The following is a 27,256-nucleotide window of genomic DNA, read 5'->3' as shown; positions in this document are numbered from 1 at the left end:
ATTTGGCCCCCCCAAAGCCTAAAAGCTGGCTCCGCCCCTGCTTATGGTTGACTCATTTAATTTTATTTCGAACGCGAGTTGAGTTCGAGCTTATCACGAACTGTTCAATTAACTTATTTATTTCTTATATAAAGTAAACATCATGATTATTTATCTTTTCGTAAATTCATACTAATAATTAATTAATTAATTATTGTTAAAATTTTATCATTTGAGTTAGTTAAATAAATTAACTTGAATTTTAAATAATCTAATCTCGAGTTTATATGTGTGTATATAAATTCATTATGCACATACACAAATACGCACTTGCACACACCCACATATATCCACACATACTCACAAAAACACTCATGCACACACAAATATCTAAAACTAAACTCGTAACAATAATTCATGTTATATATATTATATTAGGAAAATAATTTCATTTTACTTAAGATGTTATTATTACAAAATTAAAATAATATTAAAAAAATTGTAAAAATGAAGTTATACGAGTTTATACAAGCTTATCTAAACCAAACTCAGTTTATAGGAGTATGTCTCATTTAATATTTGAATATATTATTGTGTTTACGAACAACTCATTTATTATTCGAATCGAGACTGAATTGAATTTAACCGAGCAGAGTTTGCGAGCAGCTGGGCTATCTTACGCCCCTAGTTGGAATTAAAAAATGAAAAATGCTAAGGATACAAAAATTTTACAAAGAAAAACATACAAAGTGACTTGGCAGACCGGTGCATGCACTAATTTCTTACAAAACGGACCAAACAAACACAAACTCCAATAAAGCTACAAGTCAAGGTAGTAGGTAGGGCTCGAAATTATTTAGGTACCTAATAATAATTATTTAGGTACTAGGTTGGGCTCGAAATAGACCTACTAATTAACGCCATCGACCTCGCAAGCAAACACTACAAATAAGCCAGGCCAAATTAACATTTAGTCAAATTTATCTGATGTGGAAATAAGAGGCAATTGGTGTATTAATACTATTGATTTTTAAATTTGCACATAAATACTGGAATCAAAATCGTCGATCCCTCTTTCAACTTGTTGATTCGCTTAGAATACCAGGAATGAAGGCATAAAAACTTGATTAATTCAAGAGAATTAATATTCAAGGTTGGTAAAATATGAAGAAAATTTCTTTAGGAGTTCTTATTCAATCTCAAAATCACATAACAAATTAAGCATTTTGTGTAATGAATGCCAAAACATGCCTTGAAATAGGCTACAATTTGGCAAAGCCCCATTGGATAAAAGTTTATTTTGATATCGATCAGTTTAAAAGAATCCACTGCTTCATTTTGATATATATCACGGATCATTTTGCGGCATGAACGCGGGGAGACCTAGAGTGGCGAAGCCGCTTCTCTTGGGAGAGTACTCTCGCAAACCTGCAACCAAATTAATTATGTTTTGATCATTATCCCGATTAAGGTGATAACTATCTAGTATTACCAGAGAAATAGTAGAAATGAACGGTACCTTATGAGAGCCTCTTCATTAGTCTCTTGACCAGAAGTGCAGTCATTAAGGCCGGTGTCCAAATTTACCCAAGAAACTGATTTCTTAAGCAATTCACCACCAACTTCAACAAGATCGTCTAAATTCTTCTTTGTGGCTATATCCACAGAAGATACTTCCCCACTTAATTGGTCATCCTGCATCCACATTGGTTTACAAGAAAAATTGAATGAACGATCGAAAGCTAGCTTTAATTTGAATATATATTATTGTTCAAAAGATGGGGATGAATGGTATATATACCTGAATTCGGAGGTAGCTTTTCTCAGAGCGAAGGGCTCGAAAAACCTCAGAAAGGTGGAAGTCCACCATATCCGCACTTGCTTGAGAAAATACGTCAACTATTGGGGTGGAACCATTACTGGTTAACCAATTTAAGAGACCCCACTTAGCTGCCTCATGCGCGTTGTATTTCTCTTCTGCTTTGGGAGAGCCCGTTCCTATTGAAATTACCAGAAACCGTCCATAATCCATCGGTTTTATAGGAAAGAAGTGAGGACTTCCTCTACTCACCTCCTTTGTTACTTCACCAATAGCAAGTAAAGCCTAGAAATTAACATACAACTTAATTTTGTAAGTTAATCTGCTAATTATTAATTAAAGAGATATTGATATATATGAAATTAATTAATTTGATTTATACGGACTGGATTATTTGCAGCGATGCCACCGTCTATAAGGTTGAACTCTCTCACTTTCCCTGCGGGGTCTTTGGTTTCAAAGTAATGAGCTGGAAGATAAGTCGGTGCTGCTGAGGTTGCAATGCATACGTCCGAAAGCAACGCATCCAAGCTTGGGTTTTTCTTCACCTGCATGCATGCATTCATGCACAGAAAACCAAAGTTAATATTGGACGTTCAGCTCCATTAATTAATGGTGCAAATATCGACATTGTATACATAACGTACAACTCATTTTAAGTTTGGGCGAGGGAGAAGATGATGAGTTTAACCTCGAAGCTGGAGAAGATGGTTGGCTGGAGTCGCTTGATGTCAAATGTTGGGATAACAACATTTGTCAATGTCTGGTGCAGTCTTGTCCTTCCAAGTTTTTCTTTAATAAGGCTATGTAGATATTTCCCATCGTATTTTGGTCCGAAAAGAGCTTTGATAATCTTTGCAGCATAATCAAACAACGGAAAACTGTATTTTAAACATGACATCACGTTAATAATCAAATAACATATATATAGTTGCATATATCAGATCCATATATATATGCTATATATTGACATTTTGATCGATCTCGTGGAGTGCAACAATATTACGACAGATTTAATTTACCTGTTTTGTGGAAAGATTTTAGGACTGTGTTTGAGGTAGAAGTCCGTAATATCCTTGGCAGAAAACAGAGGTCGGTTCTTTTCATCGGGGGTTGTCAGCATGGCAGTCACAAGACCGCCTGTGCTTGTTCCTGCAATCACGTCAAAATAATCCGCGATTCTTGCATCATCACCATCCAGCTTCTGCATCATATCGATCCAAAGAAGAGTAATTAAGTTGCATGTACTAGTCTTTAAGCTAGAATTAAAGGCTTGAGATCAACCATTAAGCATTAATTCTTTTGGCATGGAAACATATGTTGATTACTTGTACCTGAAGCTCAGACTCAAGGAAACAAAGGATAGTTCCTGGGATAAGCCCTCTGATTCCACCACCATCAATACTGAGAATGGTGATCAAGTTTCCATAAGCTGGGGGCTGGAGGGGTGCAAGGGTTGCTTCCATGAGGGAGTGAGGCAGTGCAGCTAATTATGTTTGTTAAGTGTGTGTAAATATTAAGAGAGAGAGAGAGAGAGAGAGAGAGAGAGAGAGTACTGATCGATCTCTTTATGTCTCTTTGATAATAAAAACTTGGGGAATTTATAGATCAGTATTCAGCTAGCTTTCCCACTTTCCAAGATTCAGCCAATATTTATCTCATGGACCACGCTCCAGAAAAAGGCCGTCAAAGTTGACCAACTCTTACTATAACCAAGGGGGCAAATTCATTATGATTATGATTATTGGGACGTCCTGCATGTCTGACATGTTGAAGTCACAACCAGGTCCAAGTGCAACGCACTTGTAAGAAAGTCAAGTACATAGTTGGAAAATGTCTTCTATCATGCAACATGTAACTTCCACATGGTAAATAAGAAAATCAAGTACATAGTTGGGTTGGAAAATGTCTTCTATCATGCAACATGTGATGTAACTTCCACATGCATGGTAAATAAGAAAATCAAGTACATAGTTGGAAAATGTCTTCTATCATTACTCATAATCCTTACCCATAAAAATCTCCAACTCTATCTTTAAACACGATAAACATTTGGATAGGCTGGATGTCATGTTTTTTTTTTCTTTTGGATCATTACGCAGGGCTGAATCAGCTATTGACTTAATGGAGGTTCCTAGTTGGGCGGGGGCCAGGCGGCCAATGCCATTTTTTAGTTTTTTAATGGGTACCCTGTTACCACATGTCTCCAATTAACTTTAAATTTTATTTTTACCTTCAAAAGATTTATAATCTTGGGTTTCTGGTAAAATAATTTGTCATAACACAAATAACTTTACGTACTTCCAACCGTGTTTGTTCAAGTTCGCTCTTGATTCTATGCAAAACAAAAAAATAATAATAATAATAATAATAATAATCATCCCACTGAACAAATTTTTTTCTTTAGAGAAATTCTTCTGACTTACGTCAAATTTTGGCTATAATAGAGGCTCTTTATTTATAGAGTAGCTAAAAATCCTCAATCAAAATTTTAATTTAATTATCCCTCCCGGCCATAAAAGAATAGAACTTAATTCCCAATTAGAATTCCATTAATTATATATGTCTTCATGTGAATAAAATATCAAACACCTTCAATTTGTATTTAATTAAACTAGCTCTACACACTAAATCACATGTGTCATATGGACCATGCATATTTTAAATATAGAGAATATCTTACATTTACTACATATATTATTATTATTATAATCTATTTCTTAAATATCAACGTACGTAAAAAAATGAAGATGAATTAATTATAATTAGGGATAATTGCACCGTTGGTCCCTGTGGTATACTATAATTATTTTTCACTCCCTATGGTTTAAAAAGTTCATGAGAGGTCCTCGTGATATTCAATAATTACAAATCGATCCCTGGCGTCAAATTCTGTTAAAATTTTTAACAGATTCCGTCAAATGCCACGTCAACGACACGTGTCGCCAATAAGATGGTGACACGTGTCCACCATAATAAAAAAATATAAATTTATTAAAAAAAATAAAAATACTTATTTTTTTAAAAAAAAATTCAAAAAAAAAAACAAAAAAAAAGAAGCTGAAGGGGCCGGCCACCCCCCAGCCACTGGGGGTGGCCACGCTCCCCCCCCCGTGGCCACAGGTGGCGCGGAGCCACCCCAGTGGCCTGGGGGTGGCCTGAAGGCCACCCCCAAAGGAGTGGCCGGCTCCTTCAGCTTTTTTTTTTTTGAATTTTTTTTTTGTTTTTTTTTTTTTGTTTTAAAAAGAATAAGTATTTTTATTTATTTTTTAATAAATTTATATATTTTTATTACGGTAGACACGTGTCGCCATCTTATTGGCGACACGTGTCGCTGACGTGGCATTTGACGGAATCTGTTAAAAAATTTAACAGAATTTGATGCCAGGGATCGATTTGTAATTATTGCATATCACGAGGACCTTCCATGAACTTTTTAAACCATAGGGAGTAAAAAATAATTATGGTATACTACAGGGACCAACGTTACAATTATCCCTTATAATTATTTTACTTGGAGATGCTGGGGCCCTCTTTGGCCAAACTGATCAGCGTACGTATAAATGGCAAGTAATAAGCTTCAAACACGGAAAACAAATGATAAACGTGAAAAATGAATAAACAAATGATCGATTGGGTTAACTAGCTTTAAGGTTTCTGACAATATATATATATATATCATTGTCTAAATATATTTAGAAATGGCAATTACGTTTAAGTATGTCGGTGGAAGGTTTTCACAAATGAACTAAGGGTTTGTTTGGATTTGCGATTTTAAAAAGTACGATTTAAAAAAAAATGATTTTTAAAAACACAGTTAAGCGTTTGACAAAATCGCAGTTTGACCTTTAAAATCGCAGGTTAGCCTTTTAAAATACTGCGTTTTTAAAAAAACACCACATTGCCTGCGATTTGAATAAGTACTTTTTTGCATTTTCAAATCGCAATTTTTTAAAAACGCAGTTTCCAAACGGTTCATTTTCTGAGATTTGATTTAAAATCGCACTTTTTTTCTACAAAATCGCAATCCCAAACGCACCATTAATCGATCGAGGTGTAGATAATATTAATTACTACGCTGTGGCCTGGCAGGGTCCATACAATAAAAATTTATCAGCGATACATAAAATATATATCTTTTGCCTGAAATGAGTTTCTACTACTTCATCTCCTTTTTTCTATTTGGTTTTCGCTTTCATTTATTATTTTTTATCATTGGTTCTCTAAAAGGATTTTCTCGGGTATGGAATGTTTGGCAGCAAGCTATCGATCGAGAATCTTATACATATATTAGAAAAAACATATCTTACTCTATCAAAGTTCGACTATTAATTTTTCTTTTATTTTTTATTTTAATATTTAAAAAGTGGCAATATTGTATACCCATTAAATTTTTGAAATTGTCAATATTGCCCATCCATTAGCCCTTTCCGTCTTTTCTGACAAAAAATGACCCGCATTTTAAGGGAAATGTCCCAAAAATGCCCTAACAACAAAATAGTTAAATACAAAAAATTATTAAATACAAAAAAATTAAAAAACAGGAAAAAAAGAAAAAGAAGAATTGGGGGAGGGGGGGGGGGGGGGGGGGGGGGGGGAATTGGGGGTGGTCTCAGACCACTTGGCCGTGGAGGAATATGACGGGACTCCACACTTGTGTTGAGATTGAAATATGATGAATTTGCACACATTTTATGTGTAAATCGATAGACAAAATATAGGTAAAAGATAGAAATTAAACATTTAATTTCTTAAATAATTACGTACTAACAATTTAATTTTACCTAAATTAACTAACTAACTATTTAATTATTACTAACTAATTAAACTAATTAATTCTATTGGTTAACCAATTATTTGCCAAACCAACTATTATTTCTAATCTTATTATCATGAATTTCAATATATTAATCAAATTATTGTTATTAATATTCCATATTTTCTGAGCGGCCGGGGTGTTGCACAAACTTTCATTCCTTCCCCAACCGCTCTAAATTGTGAGTACTCCAGTCTCCACGAGAATGAGAAAAGAAAATTTGCCAAACTTACCCACGAAATTCATGGTTTTGGCTCATCAGTCATCCATGCCATAATTAAATAGCATGCAACAACATCAACGGAATTTCATCTTCTTCCTTTGGATCTTCATCGATCATCCCTAATAACATCTCCGGCCATCGTCCGGCCAATTCTTCCCTTGGTATGCCACAATGATGAAAAGACATTTACACCGATGTCCATTCCCGTATTTTTGTTGCAACGAAAACGTAAACTATTTGCTTGTTGTTCCTTTAATTAGTTCCTCCGAGGTTAGGTGCTTAATTAACTTGTAGTCGACTTCCTAGGTAGTTTCGGTTTGCACTGAAGTTGTTAGGTGCAATTTTATAAATATTCGCGACGTTTCTGCTTGTACGTAGGTGTTTTGCAAAAGTCTCTCATGCTTGCTCGTCCCAGGGAGGTGTTACGAGCTAGCTTCATACACCGTGCCAATCTGATAACAATTGTCAAATCCTAAGGCCAAGCAGTTTGTGTTGGGGATCATGCATTAATCAAAGTATGCGCATCGGAATACTGATCACATAAAAAGTTTATTAATTTCTTAAGTCCATAGTTATTTAATTATTTAAGCCAATAGGAGATTAATTCCTAAGCCCAATCATCTCTAAGTAATAAGTCACTTAGAAATTATATTCATTTGGCCCATGCTTCATCAATTAAAACAATCCAACATAAATAAATATATAACCGAGGCTTATAGCATATGGTCAATTTACATTAGCTCAAAGAGAGACCTAAAAGGAAAAATATAATTAGCTTTAAATAGGTCTATGACAATATTACACAACCCTATTTAATCACAATTGATTCCACTAAACAAATGTGACTGCACTTTAATATGTATTTTCAAATTAATGAATCAATCCCCATGACATACTTATTTATTGCATATTACCCCTCCATAGAATTATTCTGTAGTTGAACCAAAGCCAATACACCATTACTTAGTCCACTACATCTTTTTCTTGATACTCCTGGTTTAATTATATGATATATTATTTTTGTACCTTGTGAGTTTTTCATCTGACCTAACACAAAACAAAGTTTCAGTAAATATGTACCACTGAAAACACTTAGGCCCGAACTTTAGGATATTCATTTTCGCTTTGTTCCATGAAAATAGATTTGGTTTCATTATTGAAGAATGTGTTCCTACAATACTACATGGGATCACCTAACGCACAGAAGTGTTGACCAATGATTTGTTCTTATTCTTGTACATCAAAGTGACCTACACTTTACATCTGAGTTCGCAATCTTCTTAGGATTTAGAGTAACTGTTATAAGTCGTCGTGCACGTACATCATTCTTAATCACAGTATTAAAAGAATAATGACTCACGTAGTTTGTTTGGTGCATGACACTACTTTGGTCTTACACTAACATATCAACCTAAAGCCTTTCCTACTTCTCTTAATTAAGATAGATCGTCAATGTTGACATGCTATAGTCTAGATGAATTTTCCAATTCCATTTATGAATACGAACAATCTTTTATAAATTACAAGGATCTATGACTATGATCTTCTGTGTGATATAATTGCATTACTTAGACCTTAGTAAAATACAATGTAACTTAAGAAGCTTAGATGTATATTATATGAAATATTCAAACATATATATATATATATATATATATATATATATATATATATATATATATGTGTGTGTGTGTGTGTGTGTGTGTGTGTGTGTGTGTGTGTGTGTGTGTGTGTGTGTGTGTGTGTGTCCAATGTTCAATATTAACAATTTATAGAAAAAAAAAAAAAAATTAATGCAATTGGAGTTTTGGACACCAGTCACAACAGTTTGCACTTCCACTTTGATTGAGTCATTGAGACCACTAATAAAACAACTGGTTTTGTGTTCTTGTGAAAGTTGACTACATTTGGCCAACAAAGTCTCAAACTTGGTCTGATAATCAGTAACAGAGCCTTCTTGATGCAATTGAATCTATTCGGAAAAAGGGTTAAGAAACAGAGATGGTCGAAATCTCACCTACAACCCCTCCACCAACTCTATCCATGTTACCTCTCCCCCTTCTTGCCGCAACAGTTGAAACCACAACTTAGCTCCCCTTCCAAATGCATAGACTGATAGACATCACAGAGACTTGATCTGCTGGTGCAGTGTGATAAAAATGAAAGAACTGTTCCGCATGCCACACCCAACTCCCGGGGTCTTCGTCACTATTGAAACTCATAATTAAACTCAAGTCAAATGGTGCTCGCGGTTCGCTGAAGCTCGAGAACTCTCTTCCTCACCGCCAGATCCATTCAGTCCCTAATTATGACATGACTCACCTTCCTCTACATGTGATTTGTTTCTAACTGAAAATTTACAATCAATCTCTCCATAACTTGTTGCTATCCCCGCTCTAATTTGTTAGAAGATATGAAGGGCTAGAATATATGGAAAGTATAATATACTTTCCATATATTCCATATTTGATTGATATTGTAATATTCTACATTGATGGTGTGTTGTAATCAAATCATGGGGATTTAATTACTATATTTGATGAGAATTTGATTACCATATTTGTATTTACTTTACACCCTATAAATAGGGACCTCTGTATTGTAAACAATTAAGCAATAAAGAAGCACAATGTAGTCTATTATAAGCTTCCGCTTTCTCTCTTCCTCTCTCTCTTTCTTTCTCTTTCTTACATAAAATTCTTTTGTCTTTATTCTATTATTCTACTATTTGTCTTTAAGTTTTCCATCCTATCGTATTTTCTTTCATGGTATCAGAGCAACTATATTTTCTTACATGGTATCAGAGCTATAGGCTAACGCCAGTGTTTCATCTAATGGTCTTGTAAAATTTTTTTTTTGTTTTCTTATATTTCATTTTTCTCTTGATAGTCATTATTTTGCAGATCTCCTCACCATAAATTTTGTGTATTATTGACAAAAAAAAAAAAAAAAAATCTCCTTTCCCCGCAGATGTCTTTTCTTTTTGTATTGTTGTTCCTTTTTTTTTTTTTATTCCCATAAAAAAAAAAAAAAAAAAAAAAATCTCACTCCAAAGCAGAACCTGTTTTTGCTTCTTTTTTTGTTTTTCTTCATTTTCCTTTGGTTTGTGTTTTTTTTTTTCTTTTTTTTTTTCTTCTTCTTCAAACAAGTTGTGCGCGTGAATTGGAGATAAGCTTTACTCCAACCCACACCACCTGTGTCTCCTACAATCCAAAACCCTTGTCTTGTTCTTAATCTTTCATACACAGCAAGCATCAGATATTGCTTCTCTCATACACAGCATGCGTCAGATCTTACTTTGTTACTGTTGATCTCCGACAAATCCAGCCGAGTTTCGCACTTCACAGTCGGGATCGGTCTCTCTGCCGCCGTCCACTTCTCAGATTCGGCGCCTTCTCCTTCGGTTGTGCAGGCCCAACGTTGGCGCCCTTTCCTCCGGTCATCCATGGCCCGTTGCAAGTAGAGCTTCTCCTCACCCTCACAGTCACCATCTTACCGCCCCTTTGCCGGTCGTCCATCAGTCCCACCGTCCCCTTCAAGGTTGTGCTCGTATCTGCTTTTATTCCTGCGAATTCTTGTAGCAGTTATCTGGTAAAATGATTGTTGCTACTTTGGTTGTTGTTCAGGAGAGAGAGAGAGAGAGAGAGAGAGAGAGAGAGAAAAAAAAGAAAAAAAAAGAAAAAAAAAAGATGTAGTTTTGGCAGTGAATGCCCAATGGGTAGTCTCGGGAAGATGAAAAAAAAAATGAGAAAAAAAGAAGAAGAAGAAAATAGAAGTGAAAAAAAAAAAAAAAAAAAAAATCAAAATCAAAAGAGGCCAAGTTGCCCATATTATTCTTGCCCATAGTTGGCTCATTTTATTTTGGCCCAAAGTTGGCCCCATCTTTCTTTTCTTTTCACTTTCTTTGGCCCATAGTTGGCCCATTTTATTTTGGCATTTGAAAAGTGATATCATGCCTTATTTAGCCCATAGTTGGCTCACTTTTTCTTTTTGGCCCGTAATTGGCCCAATCTTTTTTTTCTTTTATTTTCTTTTCACTTTCTTTGGCCCATAGTTGGCCCATTGATATTTAAGGCGCATCTTCACCGTCGCCGATTTCCTTCATTCATCGTCGTTGACTGTCGTTGATCGTTGTCATCTCCAAAAGAAGAAGAATAAGCATTTATTGTAAACTCAAGATTCCAGAATCTTTCACCTTGAGTTTGAAGGGGGATGTTAGAAGATATGAAGGGCTAGAATATATGGAAAGTATAATATACTTTCCATATATTCCATATTTGATTGATATTGTAATATTCTACATTGATGGTGTGTTGTAATCAAATCATGGGGATTTAATTACTATATTTGATGAGAATTTGATTACCATATTTGTATTTACTTTACACCCTATAAATAGGGACCTCTGTATTGTAAACAATTAAGCAATAAAGAAGCACAATGTAGTCTATTATAAGCTTCCGCTTTCTCTCTTCCTCTCTCTCTTTCTTTCTCTTTCTTACATAAAATTCTTTTGTCTTTATTCTATTATTCTACTATTTGTCTTTAAGTTTTCCATCCTATCGTATTTTCTTTCATGGTATCAGAGCAACTATATTTTCTTACATAATTGATCGACTCAATCTTTCATGCGTAGGCTCTAATACCACTTTGGAATGGACCCAATGGTAATAGAAGGTTCAGGACATAGCTAATTGGAGGGAGCTGCCAAGACCTCTTAAATTTATACAACATGAAGGGTCTGTTTGAGTTTGCGATTTTAAAAAGTGCGATTTAAAAATAGCGGTTTTAAAATGTGTGATTTAAAAAAAAATGATTTTTAAAAACGCAGTTAGGCGTTTGGTAAAATCATAGTTTGGCCTTTAAAATCGCGGGTTAGCCTTTTAAAATATTGTGTTTTCAAAAAAACACCTCGTTGCCTGCGATTTGAATAAGCACTTTTCTGCGTTTTTAAATCGCAATTTTTTAAAAACTCAGTTTTCAAACGGTTCATTTTCTGCGATTTGGTTTTAAATCACACTTTTTCTTTATGAAATCGCAATCCCAAACGCACCCGAAACATGCTGAAGAAAATTCTACGATGCCTTTTATTTATTCAATAAACCTTATGTTTTATATAAAAACCTTTACAAGTCCTAAAAGTAATTATATATGGAAAATATCCCTAATTTTCTACATTATTTATTTGACAGAAATTTCCTACAACTCACATATAAAAAAGACACGTGTCCTTTAAACATGTATGAAACACACGTTTTTTTTATTAATGCTATTAAAAAAGCATGGAAGAAGCTAATGCTATTTAAATAACACGTGTTTCTCACATGTCAAGGGAGTTATGAAAATCTTATATGTGGGTTGTAGGATATCTCCTACAAACTGGTTTGTAAGAAATTTATGTCCTTATTTGAAAGGAAAAATACATCATATATAATTTTCTACAAAGGGATTACATTATTTGAAAGGAAAGATATTCACTAATTTTGTTTTACGAGATTACATTATTTGGAAGGAAAGATATTCTTGCCAAAATAATACTAGTAAACCTATAGATTGGAGGGGTGATCCATATTCTGTTGTCTACGAAAAACAACAAATGATCCACTTTGGAACTTCTTGTATTTGGTTGATTTTTTTTTTTTTTTTATTATTATTATTATTATTATTTTTTTTTTGTATTTGATGATCTTTTCTCTCTATCTTTCTTTTCTAGCTTCCTCGATCTCTTGATTTCACCTAATTCTCTTATGATCTCATGAAGATATTTCCCATTATACTAATTAATTGGATCCTGTCACTACATTGGATATAATTTCAATTGGTCCAAGCACCTTCCACACACACACACACATACAATTCATCGATCACTTTTTCCCCATTTCTCGCACACATATATATATATATATACAATTCATCGATTACTTTTTCCCCATTTCTCGCTTAGCAACATAAACAGTGTTAGAATATATAGAAAATATAATATATGTTTTCATATATTTTATTTTTAGTTGATATTTAAATATTCTCTATTTATAGGTTAATTGTAATAAAATATTGGAATTGTAATCAAATCAAATATGGAGATTTGATTACCATACTTTGTATTTACTCTAAATCCTATAAATAAGAACTTTTGTATTGTATATAAACAAGTTAATGAGTACAATGTAACCCTTAGAGCTAATTCGTAATGGTGGACGTTAGGGACCTTAATTTGTATATATTGTAGCCAAACAATTTAATGAGCACAGTATAACCTTTAGAGCTAATTCGTAATGGTGGACGTGGGTGTTTAACACATAATCATCTGTAATTCTTTGTCTCTCTATTCTCTCTCTTGCTTCCACTTTTATTCTTATTAATTCTTGTATTTTAGATTTATACACAAATTTCAACAAATGGAATTAAAAAAATAAAATTCTTCCTCCAATTGCCATTGTTCAATATCCAGATGGTGACATAATCATATTAAAAACAGCACTAATTATTCAGCGGCATCCATGATCGATCTCATCCGATCCTGATCAACTGTTTCATTCCTATAGAAGGAAGAAATGCCATTGATGTAGATCATATATATTGACCTTATGACAGTTTTCTGCATCGGTTTAAAAGAATATTCCAGTGCTTCTTTTTAATATCATTTGGAATGTGCAGCATGTACGTGGGAAGAGCTAGCATGGCGAAGCTGCTTCTCTTGGGAGAGTACTCTCGCAAACCTGCAACAAATTATATTTTGATCATTAATTATACCAATTAAGGTGATAACTAACTATAGGATTACCAGAGAAGAAAAATAGTAGAAATTAAACGGTACCTTATGAGAGCCTCTTCATTAGTCTCTTGACCAGAAGTGCAGTCGTTAAGGCCAGTGTCCAAATTTACCCAACTAACTGGTTTCTTGAGCAATTCATCACCAACTTCAACAAGATCTTTCAAATTCTTCTTTGTGGCTATATCTACAGAGGATACTGTTCCACTTAATTTGTCATCCTGCATCCACATTGGTTTACAAGAAAAATTGAACGATCCAAAGCTAGCTTTAAGTTGAATATATATATTATTGTTCAAAAGATGGGGATGAATGATATATATATACCTGTATTCTGAGGTAGCTTTTCTCAGAGCGAAGGGCTCGAAAAACCTCATAAAGGTGGAAGTCCACCATATCCGCACTTGCTTGAGAAAACACGTCAACTATTGGGTTGGAACCATTACTGGTTAACCAATTTAAGAGACCCCACTTAGCTGCCTCATGCGCGTTGTATTTCTCTTCTGCTTTGGAAGAGCCTGTTCCTATTGAAATTACCAGAAACCGTCCATAATCCAACGGTTTTATAGGAAAGAAGTGAGGACTTCCTCTACTCACCTCCTTTGTTACTTCACCAATAGCAAGTAAAGCCTATAAATCAACGTACAACTTAATTTTGTAAGTTAATCTGCTAATTATTAATTAAAGAGATATTGATATATATGAAATTAATTAATTTGATTTATACGGACTGGATTATTTGCAGCGATGCCACCGTCTATAAGGTTGAACTCTCTCACTTTTCCTGCGGGGTCTTTGGTTTCAAAGTAATGAGCTGGAAGATAAGTCGGTGCTGCTGAGGTTGCAATGCATACGTCTGAAAGCAACGCATCTAAGCTTGGGTTTTTCTTCACCTGCATGCATGCGTTCATGCACAGAAAACCAAAGTTAATATTGGACGTTCAGCTCCATTAATTAGTGGTGCAAATATCGACATTGTATACATAACGTACAACTCATTTTAAGTTTGGGCGAGGGAGAAGATGAGTTTAACCTCAAAGCTGGAGAAGATGGTTGGCTGGAGTCGCTTGATGTCAAATGTTGGGATAACAACATTTGTCAATGTCTGGTGCAGTCTTGTCCCTCCAAGTTTTTCTTTAACAAGGTTATGTAGATATTTCCCATCCTATTTTGGTCCGGAAAGGGCTCTCATAATCTTTGTAGCATAATGAAACAACGGGAAACTGTATTGTAAACGTGACATCACGTTAATAATCGAATAACATATAGTTGCATCAGATCCATATATATATGCTATTGACATTTTGATCTCGCGGAGTTCAATAATACGACAGATTTTACCTGTTTTGTGGAAAGATTTTAGGACTGTGTTCGAGGTAGAAGTCCTTAATATCCTTGGCAGCAAACAGAGGTCGGTTCTTTTCATCGGGGTTTGTCAGCATGGCAGTCACAAGACCGCCTGTGCTTGTTCCTGCAATCACGTCAAAATAATCCGCGATTCTTGCATCATCACCATCCAGCTTCTGCATCATATCCAAAGAATGAGTAATTAAGTCGCATGTACTAGTCTTGAAGCTAGAATTAAAGGCTTGAGATCGACCATTAAGCATTATTTCTTTTGGCATGGAAACATAAATTGATTAATTGTACCTGAAGCTCAGACTCAAGGAAACAAAGGATAGTTCCTGGGATAAGCCCTCTGATTCCACCACCATCAATACTGAGAATGGTGATCAGGTTTCCATAAGTTGGAGGCTGGAGGGGTGCACGTGTTGCTTCCATGAGGGAGTGAGGCAATGCAGCTAATTATGTGTGTTATGTGTCTACGTGTGTGTAAGAGAGAGAGAGCTTTTAGTGATCTTGATGTCTCTTTGATTAAAAACTTGGGGAATTTATAGAGTATTCATCTTTCTGATCTATCACTTTCCAGGTTTCTGCAGCCATCTCACGGATCAAATTAAAAAAGGGACATTAACAGAAAGAATCTTTAAAGTTGACCCCAACTTTTACCATAACCAAAGAGGCAAATTCATTATGATTGGGATGTATGAATTTAGAAAACAACGTGCAACGCACTCATAAGAAAACAAGTATTTAGAAAATGTCTTCTATCATGCAATAGTACTCGCATGTTACTTAGCATCCACATGATTTTTTAATTAACATTTAAATATAATAGGAAAAGGATATATATTTATATTAATTCTATTAATTGCCGCGACAATATTATATTAATGCTATTTTCACAAAATTTATCATCGATCAATTTCAACATGTGAAACATTTCACAGTTACTCTTGCAAGTTCAGTTAGATGATTAGCATAATGTTTTACACGTGCTTATATGAGCTGTATTTTTTTGTTAGACAGTTAGAACACGTGTTTAATATCCAGACTGTTTCTGGATTACAGATGTAACTTAGTAGATATTTTTCTTTCTTTACCTTTGTAATCGTACAGTATATAAGTTGTATTCTGTTTTCTTTCTCACAATTACGTAATGAAAGCAATTCTCAAATTCTCTCCCAATATATTTTGTTCTTCATCCTCTGTTGTTGATTTACATCTTCTGTGATAGTTTACTATCTGAAATAGTATCAGAGCAGCAGGTATTGATCATCGCTGTTCTTCTCTGATTGTTCTTTGTTCTCTGATTGATCTTCATTGAATTCTCTGTTTTTCTTTGATTCAATTCATATTGTTCTTGGTTGAATTTCTTGATCTTCTTTTCAATATTCTGATTCAAAATGCCTTCTGTTAATCCTCAAACTTCTAATGATGAAGGCGAATTTGTGGAATTTGTTCTACCAAATTCTACATCAAATTCTGCGCCTTCTGCTGCAGAATTTTCCAATCCCTACTATCTTCATCACGGAGATAGTCCAGGGACTCTCCTTGTTTCTCAGCCTTTAGTTGGAAGCAATTATCATACTTGGAAACGATCAATGGTAATGGCGCTTTCTGCCAAGAATAAGTTAGGTTTTATAGACGGTTCTTTGGTAAAACCTAATGTCGAATCTCCTGAGTACTTTGCTTGGACCAGATGCAATAATATGGTGCTTTCGTGGATTCTCAACTCTGTTTCTCAAGAGATCTCTGCAAGCATCATCTTCATTGAATCCGCTCATGAGATGTGGAACGATATCAAAGAGCGATTTTCTCAATCCAATGGACCTCGCATTTTCCAACTACAGAAGGCTATATCTGCTCTTTCACAGAATAGCAACTCTGTTACTTCTTACTATACTGCTCTCAAGGGTCTTTGGGACGAATTGAACAATTATCGTCCCTTGCCTCTCTGTTCCTGTGGGACTTCCCGAACAATTCATGAATTTCAGCTACAAGAATATGCCTATCAGTTCTTAATGGGACTCAATGAGTCTTATTCTCATGTCCGTGGGCAAATTTTGCTTATGGATCCCTTACCATCCATAAACAAAATTTTTTCCATGATTGTTCAAGAGGAGAGGCAGAGAGAGATTACCTCTACATTCTTTGCTCCTATCAGTGCTACTCCAGCTGCTATGGTGACAAGATACAATTCTTCGAAGCCATCAACTTTCCAAGGTCAAAAGACACAGTACCCTCGTAAAGAGCGTCCCATGTGCACTCATTGTGGTCTCCTTGGGCATACAATTGAGAAATGCTACAAGTTGCATGGATATCCTCCCGGATATAAATTCACAAAGGGCAAGCAAATTTCTTCAGCTAATCAAGTTTCTGAATGTTCCATGTCTCAGCCTCAGCCTCAGCTTCCTATCACTTCTGATCAGTGTCAACAACTATTAGCACTACTGCGGGCTAAGGTTGCTGATGATATTTCAGTTCCACCTGCTCCAAATGATAATCAAGATCATTTGTTCTCTGAGATGACAGGTAATCCTTTTTGCTTTTCTGTTTTTCAAACACATAATCTTGAAGGAAAACATTCGGTTTTCTCTTCACAATCTCTTTTTCAATTAGCTATACATAATTCTCATAGGTATCCGTGGGTCATTGACACGGGTGCCACAGATCATATTGTTTGCTCAGTTTCATTTCTTACATCTATTACTTCTCTTGTCACTAAAAAGGTCCGATTACCAAATAGCAATTCTGCAGTTGTCACACACATTGGCACTGTTAAAATTTCTGCCAGTTTAATTTTGACTAATGTCTTGTGTGTTCCCTCTTTTTCTTTTAATCTCATCTCTGTGAGCAAGTTAGTTAAGTTCTTTAACTGCTGTTGCATTTTCTTGTCTAAATTTTGTTTCATTCAGCAAGTGTCCGGCTGGAAGATGATTGGGCTGGGTAAGAAAATTGGTGGTCTCTATCATCTTCTCCAGCATAACTTGGATGACCTTTTACCATTGTCTGTTCCTTCTTTGAATTCTGTTTCAATAACACCTGTATCACACATTGGTAGCACTTTACCTTCAGTTACTTCTGTAAATAATTCTGTACATATTTCTGCCAATGTGTGGCACTCTAGGCTTGGTCATTTGTCTGATTCAAGATTACTTTTGCTTCACAATGTAATTCCTGGTTTGTCTAGTACTTCAAATAAAAATTGTTCAGTTTGTCCTTTAGCTAAACAACATCGCATTTCTTTTCCTATTAGTAATACTTCTTCCACATGCATTTTTGATATCATTCATTGTGATATTTGGGGTCCTTTTTCAACACCTTCTTCAAATAATTCCCGATTCTTTCTCACTATTGTTGATGATTTTAGCCGATTCACTTGGGTATTCTTAATGTCTTATAAATCTCAGACACGATTTCTTCTTACTTCATTCTTTTCTTTAGTAGAGACTCAATTCAATGTCAAAATCAAATGTTTAAGATCTGATAATGGCAGTGAATTTCATATGCCTGATTTCTTTTCTTCCAAAGGAGTTATACATCAATGCACTTGTGTTGAAACTCCTCAACAAAACGCAGTGGCTGAGAGAAAGCATCAACATCTTTTAAATGTTGCCCGTGCCCTTCGATTTCAGGCTCATTTGCCTCTTAAATTTTGGGGTGAATGTATTCTTACAGTAGCCTACCTCATCAACCGCACCCCAACTCCCTTACTCAATAACACAACTCCTTTTGAACGTTTGTATTCCATTGTTCCCACATATTCTCATCTTAAAGTGTTTGGATGTTTGTGCTATGCTTCCACACTTTCCAGAAATCGCACCAAATTCGATCCTAGGGCCCGAGCTTGTATTTTTCTTGGTTACCTTTCTGGTGTCAAAGGCTACCGGCTCTATGATATTACTCTTAAACAATTTTTCATATCTCGGGATGTTGTATTTCATGAGACAATTTTTCCTTATTCTTCTCCACATTCAATTCCTTCAACACCTTCTTGTTCTAATCAACTTGTTTTACCTAAGTCCATTCCTTCTTTTGATATTTTTCCATCTTCTACTACTTTTCCTACTTCCTCCTCTCCTTCTGTATCTCATATTCCTACTGATTTTCCTAGTAGTACCATACAACAATCTATTTCTCCTTCAAATTCTCATTCTGTTCCTTCCATTCCTATTTAGAAATCTACCAGGTCTAAGCGTCAACCAAGTTATTTGCAGGATTATCATTGTCATTTGGCTGCCACTTCTTCCCCGGTTCCATCTTCAACCATGCCACTTCCGGTTCTTTCTTCAGGTATTCCTTCTTTTGGTTTATCATCTTATCTTTCTTATGATAAACTCTCTTCTAATCATAAATGTTTTAGCTCATCTGTTTCTTCTTACTTTGAGCCTCGGTTTTATCATCAAGCGGCTAAGATTCCTCATTGGTGTGATGCCATTCGAGCTGAAATTGATGCCCTTGAGGCTAACCATACATGGAAATTGGTTGATCTTCCTCCGGGTAAGCATGCTATTGGTTGTAAGTGGGTCTACAAGGTTAAGTTGAAAGCTGATGGTAGTCTTGAGAGATACAAGGCTCGGTTAGTTGCTAAGGGTTATACCCAAAGTGAAGGATTAGATTTCTATGAAACTTTCTCTCCGGTTGCTAAGTTGACAACTGTGAGATGTTTACTTGCAATGGCTGCGGCAAAGAATTGGTTTTTACACCAATTGGATGTTAACAATGCTTTCCTCCATGGGGATTTGCATGAGGAGGTTTACATGGAGTTGCCTCCTGGTTTTTCTTCTAAGAGTTCTCAAGTATGTCAGCTCACCAAATCACTTTATGGATTGAAACAAGCATCTAGATAGTGGTTCTCTAAATTTTCTTCCACTTTACTTAGCCTTGGGTTTTTACAATCCAAATCTGATTATAGTCTATTCACAAGACAGATTGGTACTTCTTTTATTGTTCTTCTTGTCTATGTTGATGACATAGTATTGGCTGGAAACAATTCTGCAGACATTGCATCTTTTATTCAATTACTGAATCTGAAATTCAAACTTAAGGATTTGGGTGATTTGAAGTATTTTCTGGGCTTAGAAGTTGCTCGAAAGTCCACTGGTATTTCTGTGTGTCAGAGGAAGTATGCTCTGAAAATTTTAGAAGATTCAGGTTTACTTGCATCTAAACCTGTAAATTTTCCTATGGATAGTAACCTTAGACTTTCTAAGCTTGAAGGTGATCTTTTAGATGATCCTTCTGTTTATCGTCGCCTGGTTGGTCGCTTGATTTACTTAACGATTACTAGACCTTATTTGGCTTACTCGGTACAAGTATTAAGTCAATTTATGTCCACTCCTCGGAAACCTCATCTGGATGCAGCACTTAGAGTCCTTCGGTATGTTAAGTCTGCTCCCAGTCAAGGTCTTTTCTTCTCTGCCCAATGTGATTTCAAATTGAAATCTTTCTGTGATGCTGATTGGGCTGCCTGTCCAGACACTAGGCGATCGGTTACTGGCTTCTGCCTATTCCTTGGTGATTCTCTTATTTCTTGGAAGTCCAAGAAGCAATAGACTGTGTCTCGGTCATCTGCTGAATCTGAGTATAGGGCCATGACTGTGGCTTGTTGTGAGATCATGTGGATTTCCTCTTTACTTAAGGATCTTCATGTTTCTTCTCCTCACTCTGCTTTACTCTTTTGTGACTCACAAGCTGCTCTACACATTGCTGCCAACCCCGTTTTCCACGAACGAACAAAGCATATTGACATCGACTGCCACCTTGTTCGTGAACAGATTCAAAAGGGTGTTATTCGAACTCTTCATGTCAAATCTGATCATCAGCTTGCTGATATTTTCACTAAGCCTCTTGGCTTTGCTCCGTTTTCTGCAATCACTTCCAAGATGAACCTCTTAAATATATACGGTTCATCTTGAGGGGGGGTTTCACAGTTACTCTTCCAAGTTCAGTTAGATGATTAGCATAATGTTTTACACGTGCTTATATGAGCTGTATTTTCTTGTTAGACAGTTAGAACACGTGTTTAATGTCCAAACTGTTTCTGGATTACAGATGTAACTTAGTAGATATTTTTCTTTCTTTACCTTTGTAATCATACAGTATATAAGTTGTATTCTGTTTTCTTTCTCACAATTACGTAATGAAAGCAATTCTCAAATTCTCTCCAAATATATTTTGTTCTTCATCCTCTATTGTTGATTTACATCTTCTGTGATAGTTTACTATCTGAAAAAACACGATAAACATGATTTGCATATGCTAGGCATATGTCATGTTTTAAATTTTTTGGATCATTTATGTAGGGGTGGAATTTGCTATTGAGTCATTGACTTTGGGGTTCCTTGGGCGCGCTGCCAATGTCTTCTTTTTTTCTTCATTTATTTATTTATTTATTTTTTGGTATATTGGACATGTCACCACTAGTCCCCAACTTCAAATTTTATTTTTATTTTCAAAAGATTATAATATGAGAGCCTTTTTATACGGACTATATGTAAAAAACCTTTTTTACACCCTCTAGTAAAACTTTGATACATCAACAAAACACACCAAATAGAATAGGGATGAAAGCAGCAATTCCATCATCAAATTGGGGCACTTTTGTCTTTTTCAGTTATAGTCTAGCCAGAATTCATGCATGGTGTGTCTAGTCGGAATTCATGGTGGGTGACTGGCAAACATGAAATGTTTTCAACCACCGCAACAAGCCAGCAATCTTTGGCCGAGTTCAGCCTCCAGAAATAACAAGCCAGCAATCTTGTTGTGCTTTGACACTTCTTAAAAAATGTGAACCTTTGGATTTGAAGCCATTTTTCACTGATACCAACAACAAAAACCCATAAATGGTTACAAACCAAAGCCACATAATTTACAGGTGGGATGGATCTAAAGAAACTGATAGAAGAGCTGCTACCAATCGCAAAAACACCCAACAAATAAATTACACAAAACCCATCAAATTTCACGCAAAGGGGTGGAGTAGACAGAAGGCGGAGACGGGGCCTCCGGCACCTGCTTCGAGGAGAAGACATTGTTTCTAGCATTATATGACTGGTTGGAGGTGAAGATCGAGGACGAGTCGCCGGTGGCCGAGTCCTTGACCGACTCAGTGTCAAAGTTCGAGGAGTCGAATCGTTGGGATGGAACGGGATCCGACGATGGGTCCATGGATTCTAGCACTGTACGACGGTGGCTTTATGAATTCTGGCGGCAGCTTCGACTGGAGAGGCGAGGTGGTTTACGGGCCGAGCTCTACGAGCCAGATCGGCCAGCCTTGCAACTGGTTCTTCGGGCAAGGGTCCAACGAAGGCTTCCGACGATTTGTCGTCGACAGGAAAAGATTAACCTCCATGGGAGATTAAGAGAATAACAGTGATGAGTTGGGAAAAGTTTGGGTGTTTTCATATTTATTGTATTTTTATTGTATTTTTGGGCTTTTGATGACTTGTCCACTTATAATTAGTTGTTGTAAAATGAAAGATTTACAACCAATCCTTATCGAAGGTATTCTATTATAATATTGGGTTTACTATAAAATAATTTATCCTAACATAAATAACTTTTGGTACCTTCAAACGCGCGTGTTTGTTTAATTTAAGCTCGCTCTTGATTCCATGCAAAAAAATCCCATCGAACAAATTTTCTTCTCAGAGAGATTTCTCTAGCCTATGCCAAATTTTGGCTATAATATAGAGGCTTTTATTTATGGACTAGCTAAGGACTTTCAATAAAAAAAAATAATAATAATTTACTTTATATAATCCTTTCATTAAAGAATAGAACTTAATTCTAATTAAAATTCTATTATAATTATGTACTCATGTGAATAAAATATCGAACACCTTCAATTTTTGTTTAATATTTAAATCACATGTGTCATTTGGACCACACTTATTATTTTTTATATATATGTTTTATTTCTTGAATATTAAAGTAAAAATGAACCTGAAAAATCAAGTTCAATTTCTATGTTTTTCTATTAATATTGGTCAAATTTGATGATTAATCGAGTGGAAATTTGCAAAGACCACAAGGAATTATACGTTACTTTAAAAACAAATTAAGTGCATATTACCATTGTTCACTAGCTACTACCCCCCCCCCCCCCCCCAAGGTAACCGTACGTCCCTAGCCTTACCAATTTCATGTTAAAAGAGAAAAAATCTGAATTATTGATCCAAATGATAATTCAGTCGATCTAAACAGCTGTAATTAATTAGGTGTACGTCAAAAGAGAGAAAAATTAAATTTGTTGGGTGTTTATTCCTTCTTTGTCTTTTAATCTTGGATATGCTGGGGCCCTGGCCTCTTTGGCTAAACTCGATCAACGTATGCCAAGGGAATTGAATTAAGCTTCAAACACGGAAACCAAATGATAAAATGTGAAAAATGGAATAATCTTTTCTTTTAAACTTGTTCAGCTACAAATTAAAAATGCTCGATTGGGTTAATATATATATAACACGTCGTTCACATCCTTAAGGTTAATTTCTGACAATATATATCATTGTCAATATATATATATATATATAAGTATTCATGAAAAAATATAATTAATATGCATGCAATAAAAATATAAAGCGCTACTAGCATTTACTTCATCTGCTCGTTTCTATTTAGCTTTCGCGTTCAGGAAATTATGAACTTTTCATTGGTTCTTATATTGTTGTTGCAATTTTTGTCCGGTGACGTGCATCATCAGAGGCGTCCCTTTGTCCGTGTCTTGGCCTGTAAAACAGTAAAGACTCGTCAGGGGTTGGCCGGCGAAGCCTCCTCCGACGATCAAGTCAATCAAGTGTCTAAAGAAGGGGGAAAATGAGAGAGTGAGTGGAAAAAATAGATCCTGTTCCCAAATAGTTCTAATACTTCATTTTATATCCATGCATGATATATGTCCATTTTGCCCCTATCAGGTATAATGTTCAATGTAGACGCTTGATATCTTCTCTGACTTGATTTGACTAGTCTAATAAATACTGAAGGCTGCTAGTGATCAAAGCTCAATGTCCGGGAACTAATCCGGAGTCCGAAATCCAATTAGAGGGACTAATATGGCCCCACTCCAAATAGGAAATCTAAAAGGTTTATTCTCGGGTGTGGAATATTTGGCAGCAATAAAGCTATGAGAATCTTATATAATATGATCAATAGGTTCAAGTTTTCAACCTAGCTAAGTACAGCCGCCGTTAATCATTTTGGTGGAACAGTAGTATTGAAATTAGAAATATACATATAATATGACCTTGTAAAACATTGAAATTTGAAATATTTCATGACAAAATTGTAGCCCTTTAAATCATGAGCTTTCCAATTTCACCCAATTTTTCTCCATCTAATATCAGAAATCAGAACCAAAAGATACGGTAGTTTTAGTCCAACGGCCGGTTGCTTGGTTTCATTATTATCAATTTACTGAACGACATGAAGCCGTGTGTAATCTAGACTGCATCACAATCATAACGCCTAATTTCTTCTTTAGGCCTAATTTCCTTGCTAACTATACTGTGCTGGTTCATGGTTAATTCGACCACGATCTAGCCAATTGGTTTATTTTCTTTTTCTTTGTTTATTTATTTATTTTGGTCTGAGTTTTGAGGCTGTTAATTAAGTTAATTGTTCGATTTGAATGTGACAGTTAGCTTAGTTCACCTAGCTAGATCGAATTAATAGAGGTTTATGAGCAGGGAAAGATTAACCCCGGCCATTAATGTCTGGTAAAACAATGGTCATCGATCATAATAGGTCCAATAATTAAACTTCAGCAAAGACTGCACAACCCAGCACTATAACAATTAAGAATGACAACAAATTGAGTTAATTTCCAAATTAATTATGATTAATGGCCGAAAAAAAATTATATATATATATGATGGCATTACATGCATGATTCATGATAAAATAGGTCAGTCCGGCAATTAATTAAGTGCATAAGGCCTCACAAAAAGTACGTACCCATGCTACTTACCCTTTTCAATATGAGAAATGATTCTCATACACAATTGTTACAACAATTCTACAACAGCTTACGTGGAAAGTAAGCTTTTAATCCTTTTTTTGAATTTTTTTAATATCACAGTAAGCTTCCGTCAAAACAGGTTGGGGGGAAATGAAAATTTTCATTTCCCCCCAACGCTGAACGCACCCTCCCCCTCTCTCTCTGAATTCTCTCCGTACAGTCCCCGTCCCAAATCGGCCTCCGGCGTCCGTCCCCGGTCCTTCACCGGAGTTATCCTCCTCCGTCCGTCGGAAACCGCCGCCCGCAGCCCCTCTCTGTCTCTGGCCGGATCTGCCTGCTCCGTCCGTCGGAAACCGCCGCCTGTAGCCCCTCTCTCTCGCCCGCTCGCTCCGGTGCCGGTCGTCCTTGTCCTTGTCCCTCCGCTAGAGCAGGGTAAAAAACAAGGTGAAATAACAATCTTTATGCGTTTATCTGCTGTGTGTGTAGTGGGCTTACGCCTCTCTGTCCCAACGATATATTCCACAAATTTTTCATCTTTCGATTTGGGTTTTCAACAAGTTTGCAAGTAAGCTTCGATTCCTCTTTCTTAGCTCTTTCTTATATCCTTCGATTTGGTGCTTCTGTGCAAACCCCAATTAGTTGTACCCTCCCGTCTCATTTTTGTTTTAAATGTTGCAACAACTGATCATGATGTGAAGCTCTGGATGTATTCTAGTATCTCGAAATTGTTTTAGCGGTGTTATGAATTGTTTTTACCGTCAAAATGACATTATCTGCGTTTGGTAGTGTTTTGTGGGGATATACCGAACTAATATGCATTGTTAATAGTCCTGAGTGGCTTGCTCGATATGTATTATTTCAAGATTTTTATTATATATTTATCTTTTTAGACTGTAAAATGGAAGACAATTTCGTAGAAAAGTAATTTTGTTTCTTAATGGTGGTTCTTTTGAGTTTCATAATTTACCTGTTAGTAACTTTTGTTAAAGTTGGAGATAGAATTCACTGGTTTTTAGTGGTTGCTATATAATAGTATATTCTTTTGGAGGATTGTCCTTGGGGGGGATGGGGTTTCAGGAATGATGGTTCTTTGATAAAGAGGTTGAGGTGAATTTTGGATGGTGTATGCATGAAATGGCATGATTTATGTTATTTTCTTTACATCTTGTTCTGGATTCTTTTTTTTCTTTTTTATTTCGTTGGATGTTAGGTTTGGAGCAGTGGTGGAGGACAGAGTTCATTTGATGTGTTGAGCTGTCCTGCACTAAGCTTAAGATTATGTTTTGAGATTTTTATTAATTGGATTAGGGCGGTTGTGGCCTGTGGGTTGGTGCTATGGCGATGGAGGGAGAAGCAAGGGAAGGACGATCCTTGTCTGAGACCCCCACTTGGGCTGTTGCAACTGTAATCACTGTCATGGTTACTTTTGGATTCTTCTTTCATGGCTCTTTGAAACGCTATGGAAAGGTAAAGAAAAAATAGGCATGTTTTACAAGCTGCGTGCCTTTGCTTCTTAAATCTTGAACTTTGTTTGGATGCATGTTTTTCAAGCTTCTTAAATCTTGAACTTTGTTTGGATGCATGGAACGTGGTTTTAGACGGTCAATTTGTGAAGTCTAAAATAGCTGAGTTTATATTCGCCAACAAGCTTCCTTTGGTTACCACTTTTACTAGGGAAAGTGCCCCTTTGATTTTTTAAAGTCCCATTAAGACACAAGTATGCTGTGTTAATTTTGACTGTAGGTTACTGTTTTGTTTGAAGTGAAGAGTTTTAACAATCTCTCTCTCTCTCTCTCTCTCTCTCTCTCTCTCTCTCTCCAATTTTCAGCTGTTGCTATTTGCCACTTCAAATGACACAGAGAAAGTTGTCCCACTATGTCTGGAGGCAGCAAAATCTTTCAAAGGAAAGGTATGATCACATACTTTATCTGTAGCTCATAGGAATACACTAGAATCGTTAGTGCAGCACCAAAGACCCCATGATCTAATTTTATGCTTTAGTTTTTTTTATAGCACCTAAGCCTAATCATTTTTTTACATGTGCTTTTATTTTGAAAATTAATACAATGGTTGAGGTACAGGAATTGTGTTTAAGAGTGTGTTAAATACTAGATTTTATTTTTTAACCTTTGGAACCTTTACATTTTGAATCGTTTGTGTTTTATATTTAGGTTGGTGAAGTTGCGAAAAAGAATATAGAAGTTTCTATGATAACTTTGACGCGTGGGCTGAAGCTACTTGAGCAAGAGAAAATGAGAACAGCTGGAATTTTATATAGTTATATTCATTTCAATAAACGTGAACTACAACTTCTAGTCCATTCCTTTGGTTATGTTTATTTTTTA

At 35.7% G+C, this 27,256-nt stretch overlaps 1 protein-coding gene and 1 pseudogene across 1 annotated transcript; both read right to left on the bottom strand.

Moving 5' to 3' along the window:
* Positions 1 to 1,144: 1,144 nt before the first annotated feature.
* On the bottom strand, positions 1,145 to 3,333 carry LOC133866660 (patatin-like protein 2). The gene is made up of 7 exons (XM_062303258.1): positions 3,133 to 3,333; positions 2,821 to 3,002; positions 2,490 to 2,679; positions 2,185 to 2,346; positions 1,781 to 2,083; positions 1,499 to 1,674; positions 1,145 to 1,407 (listed from the first exon to the last, which is right to left on the bottom strand). Exons 1-7 carry the CDS (start codon positions 3,262 to 3,264, stop codon positions 1,335 to 1,337), a joined length of 1,218 nt encoding a protein of 405 aa, XP_062159242.1. The 5' UTR covers positions 3,265 to 3,333; the 3' UTR covers positions 1,145 to 1,334.
* Positions 3,334 to 13,241: 9,908 nt separating this feature from the next.
* On the bottom strand, positions 13,242 to 15,458 carry LOC133866754 (patatin-like protein 2; annotated as a pseudogene).
* Between the last annotated feature and the right edge of the window lie 11,798 nt (positions 15,459 to 27,256).

The sequence above is a fragment of the Alnus glutinosa genome, chromosome 4, assembly GCF_958979055.1.
Source record: "Alnus glutinosa chromosome 4, dhAlnGlut1.1, whole genome shotgun sequence".
Lineage (NCBI taxonomy): Eukaryota > Viridiplantae > Streptophyta > Magnoliopsida > Fagales > Betulaceae > Alnus > Alnus glutinosa.
This window is presented reverse-complemented; position numbering and strand designations above follow the sequence as displayed.

Bases quoted from the DNA above. Each gene is read 5' to 3' on its own strand.
- LOC133866660 (XM_062303258.1), bottom strand. From the start codon at position 3,264: ATGGAAGCAACCCTTGCACCCCTCCAGCCCCCAGCTTATGGAAACTTG. The intron at 2,680-2,820 runs GTAAATTAAATC...TTTAAAATACAG, and splicing joins AAAATCTTTCCACAAAACAG to TTTTCCGTTGTTTGATTATG. The intron at 1,408-1,498 runs GTACCGTTCATT...ATTTGGTTGCAG, and splicing joins AATGAAGAGGCTCTCATAAG to GTTTGCGAGAGTACTCTCCC.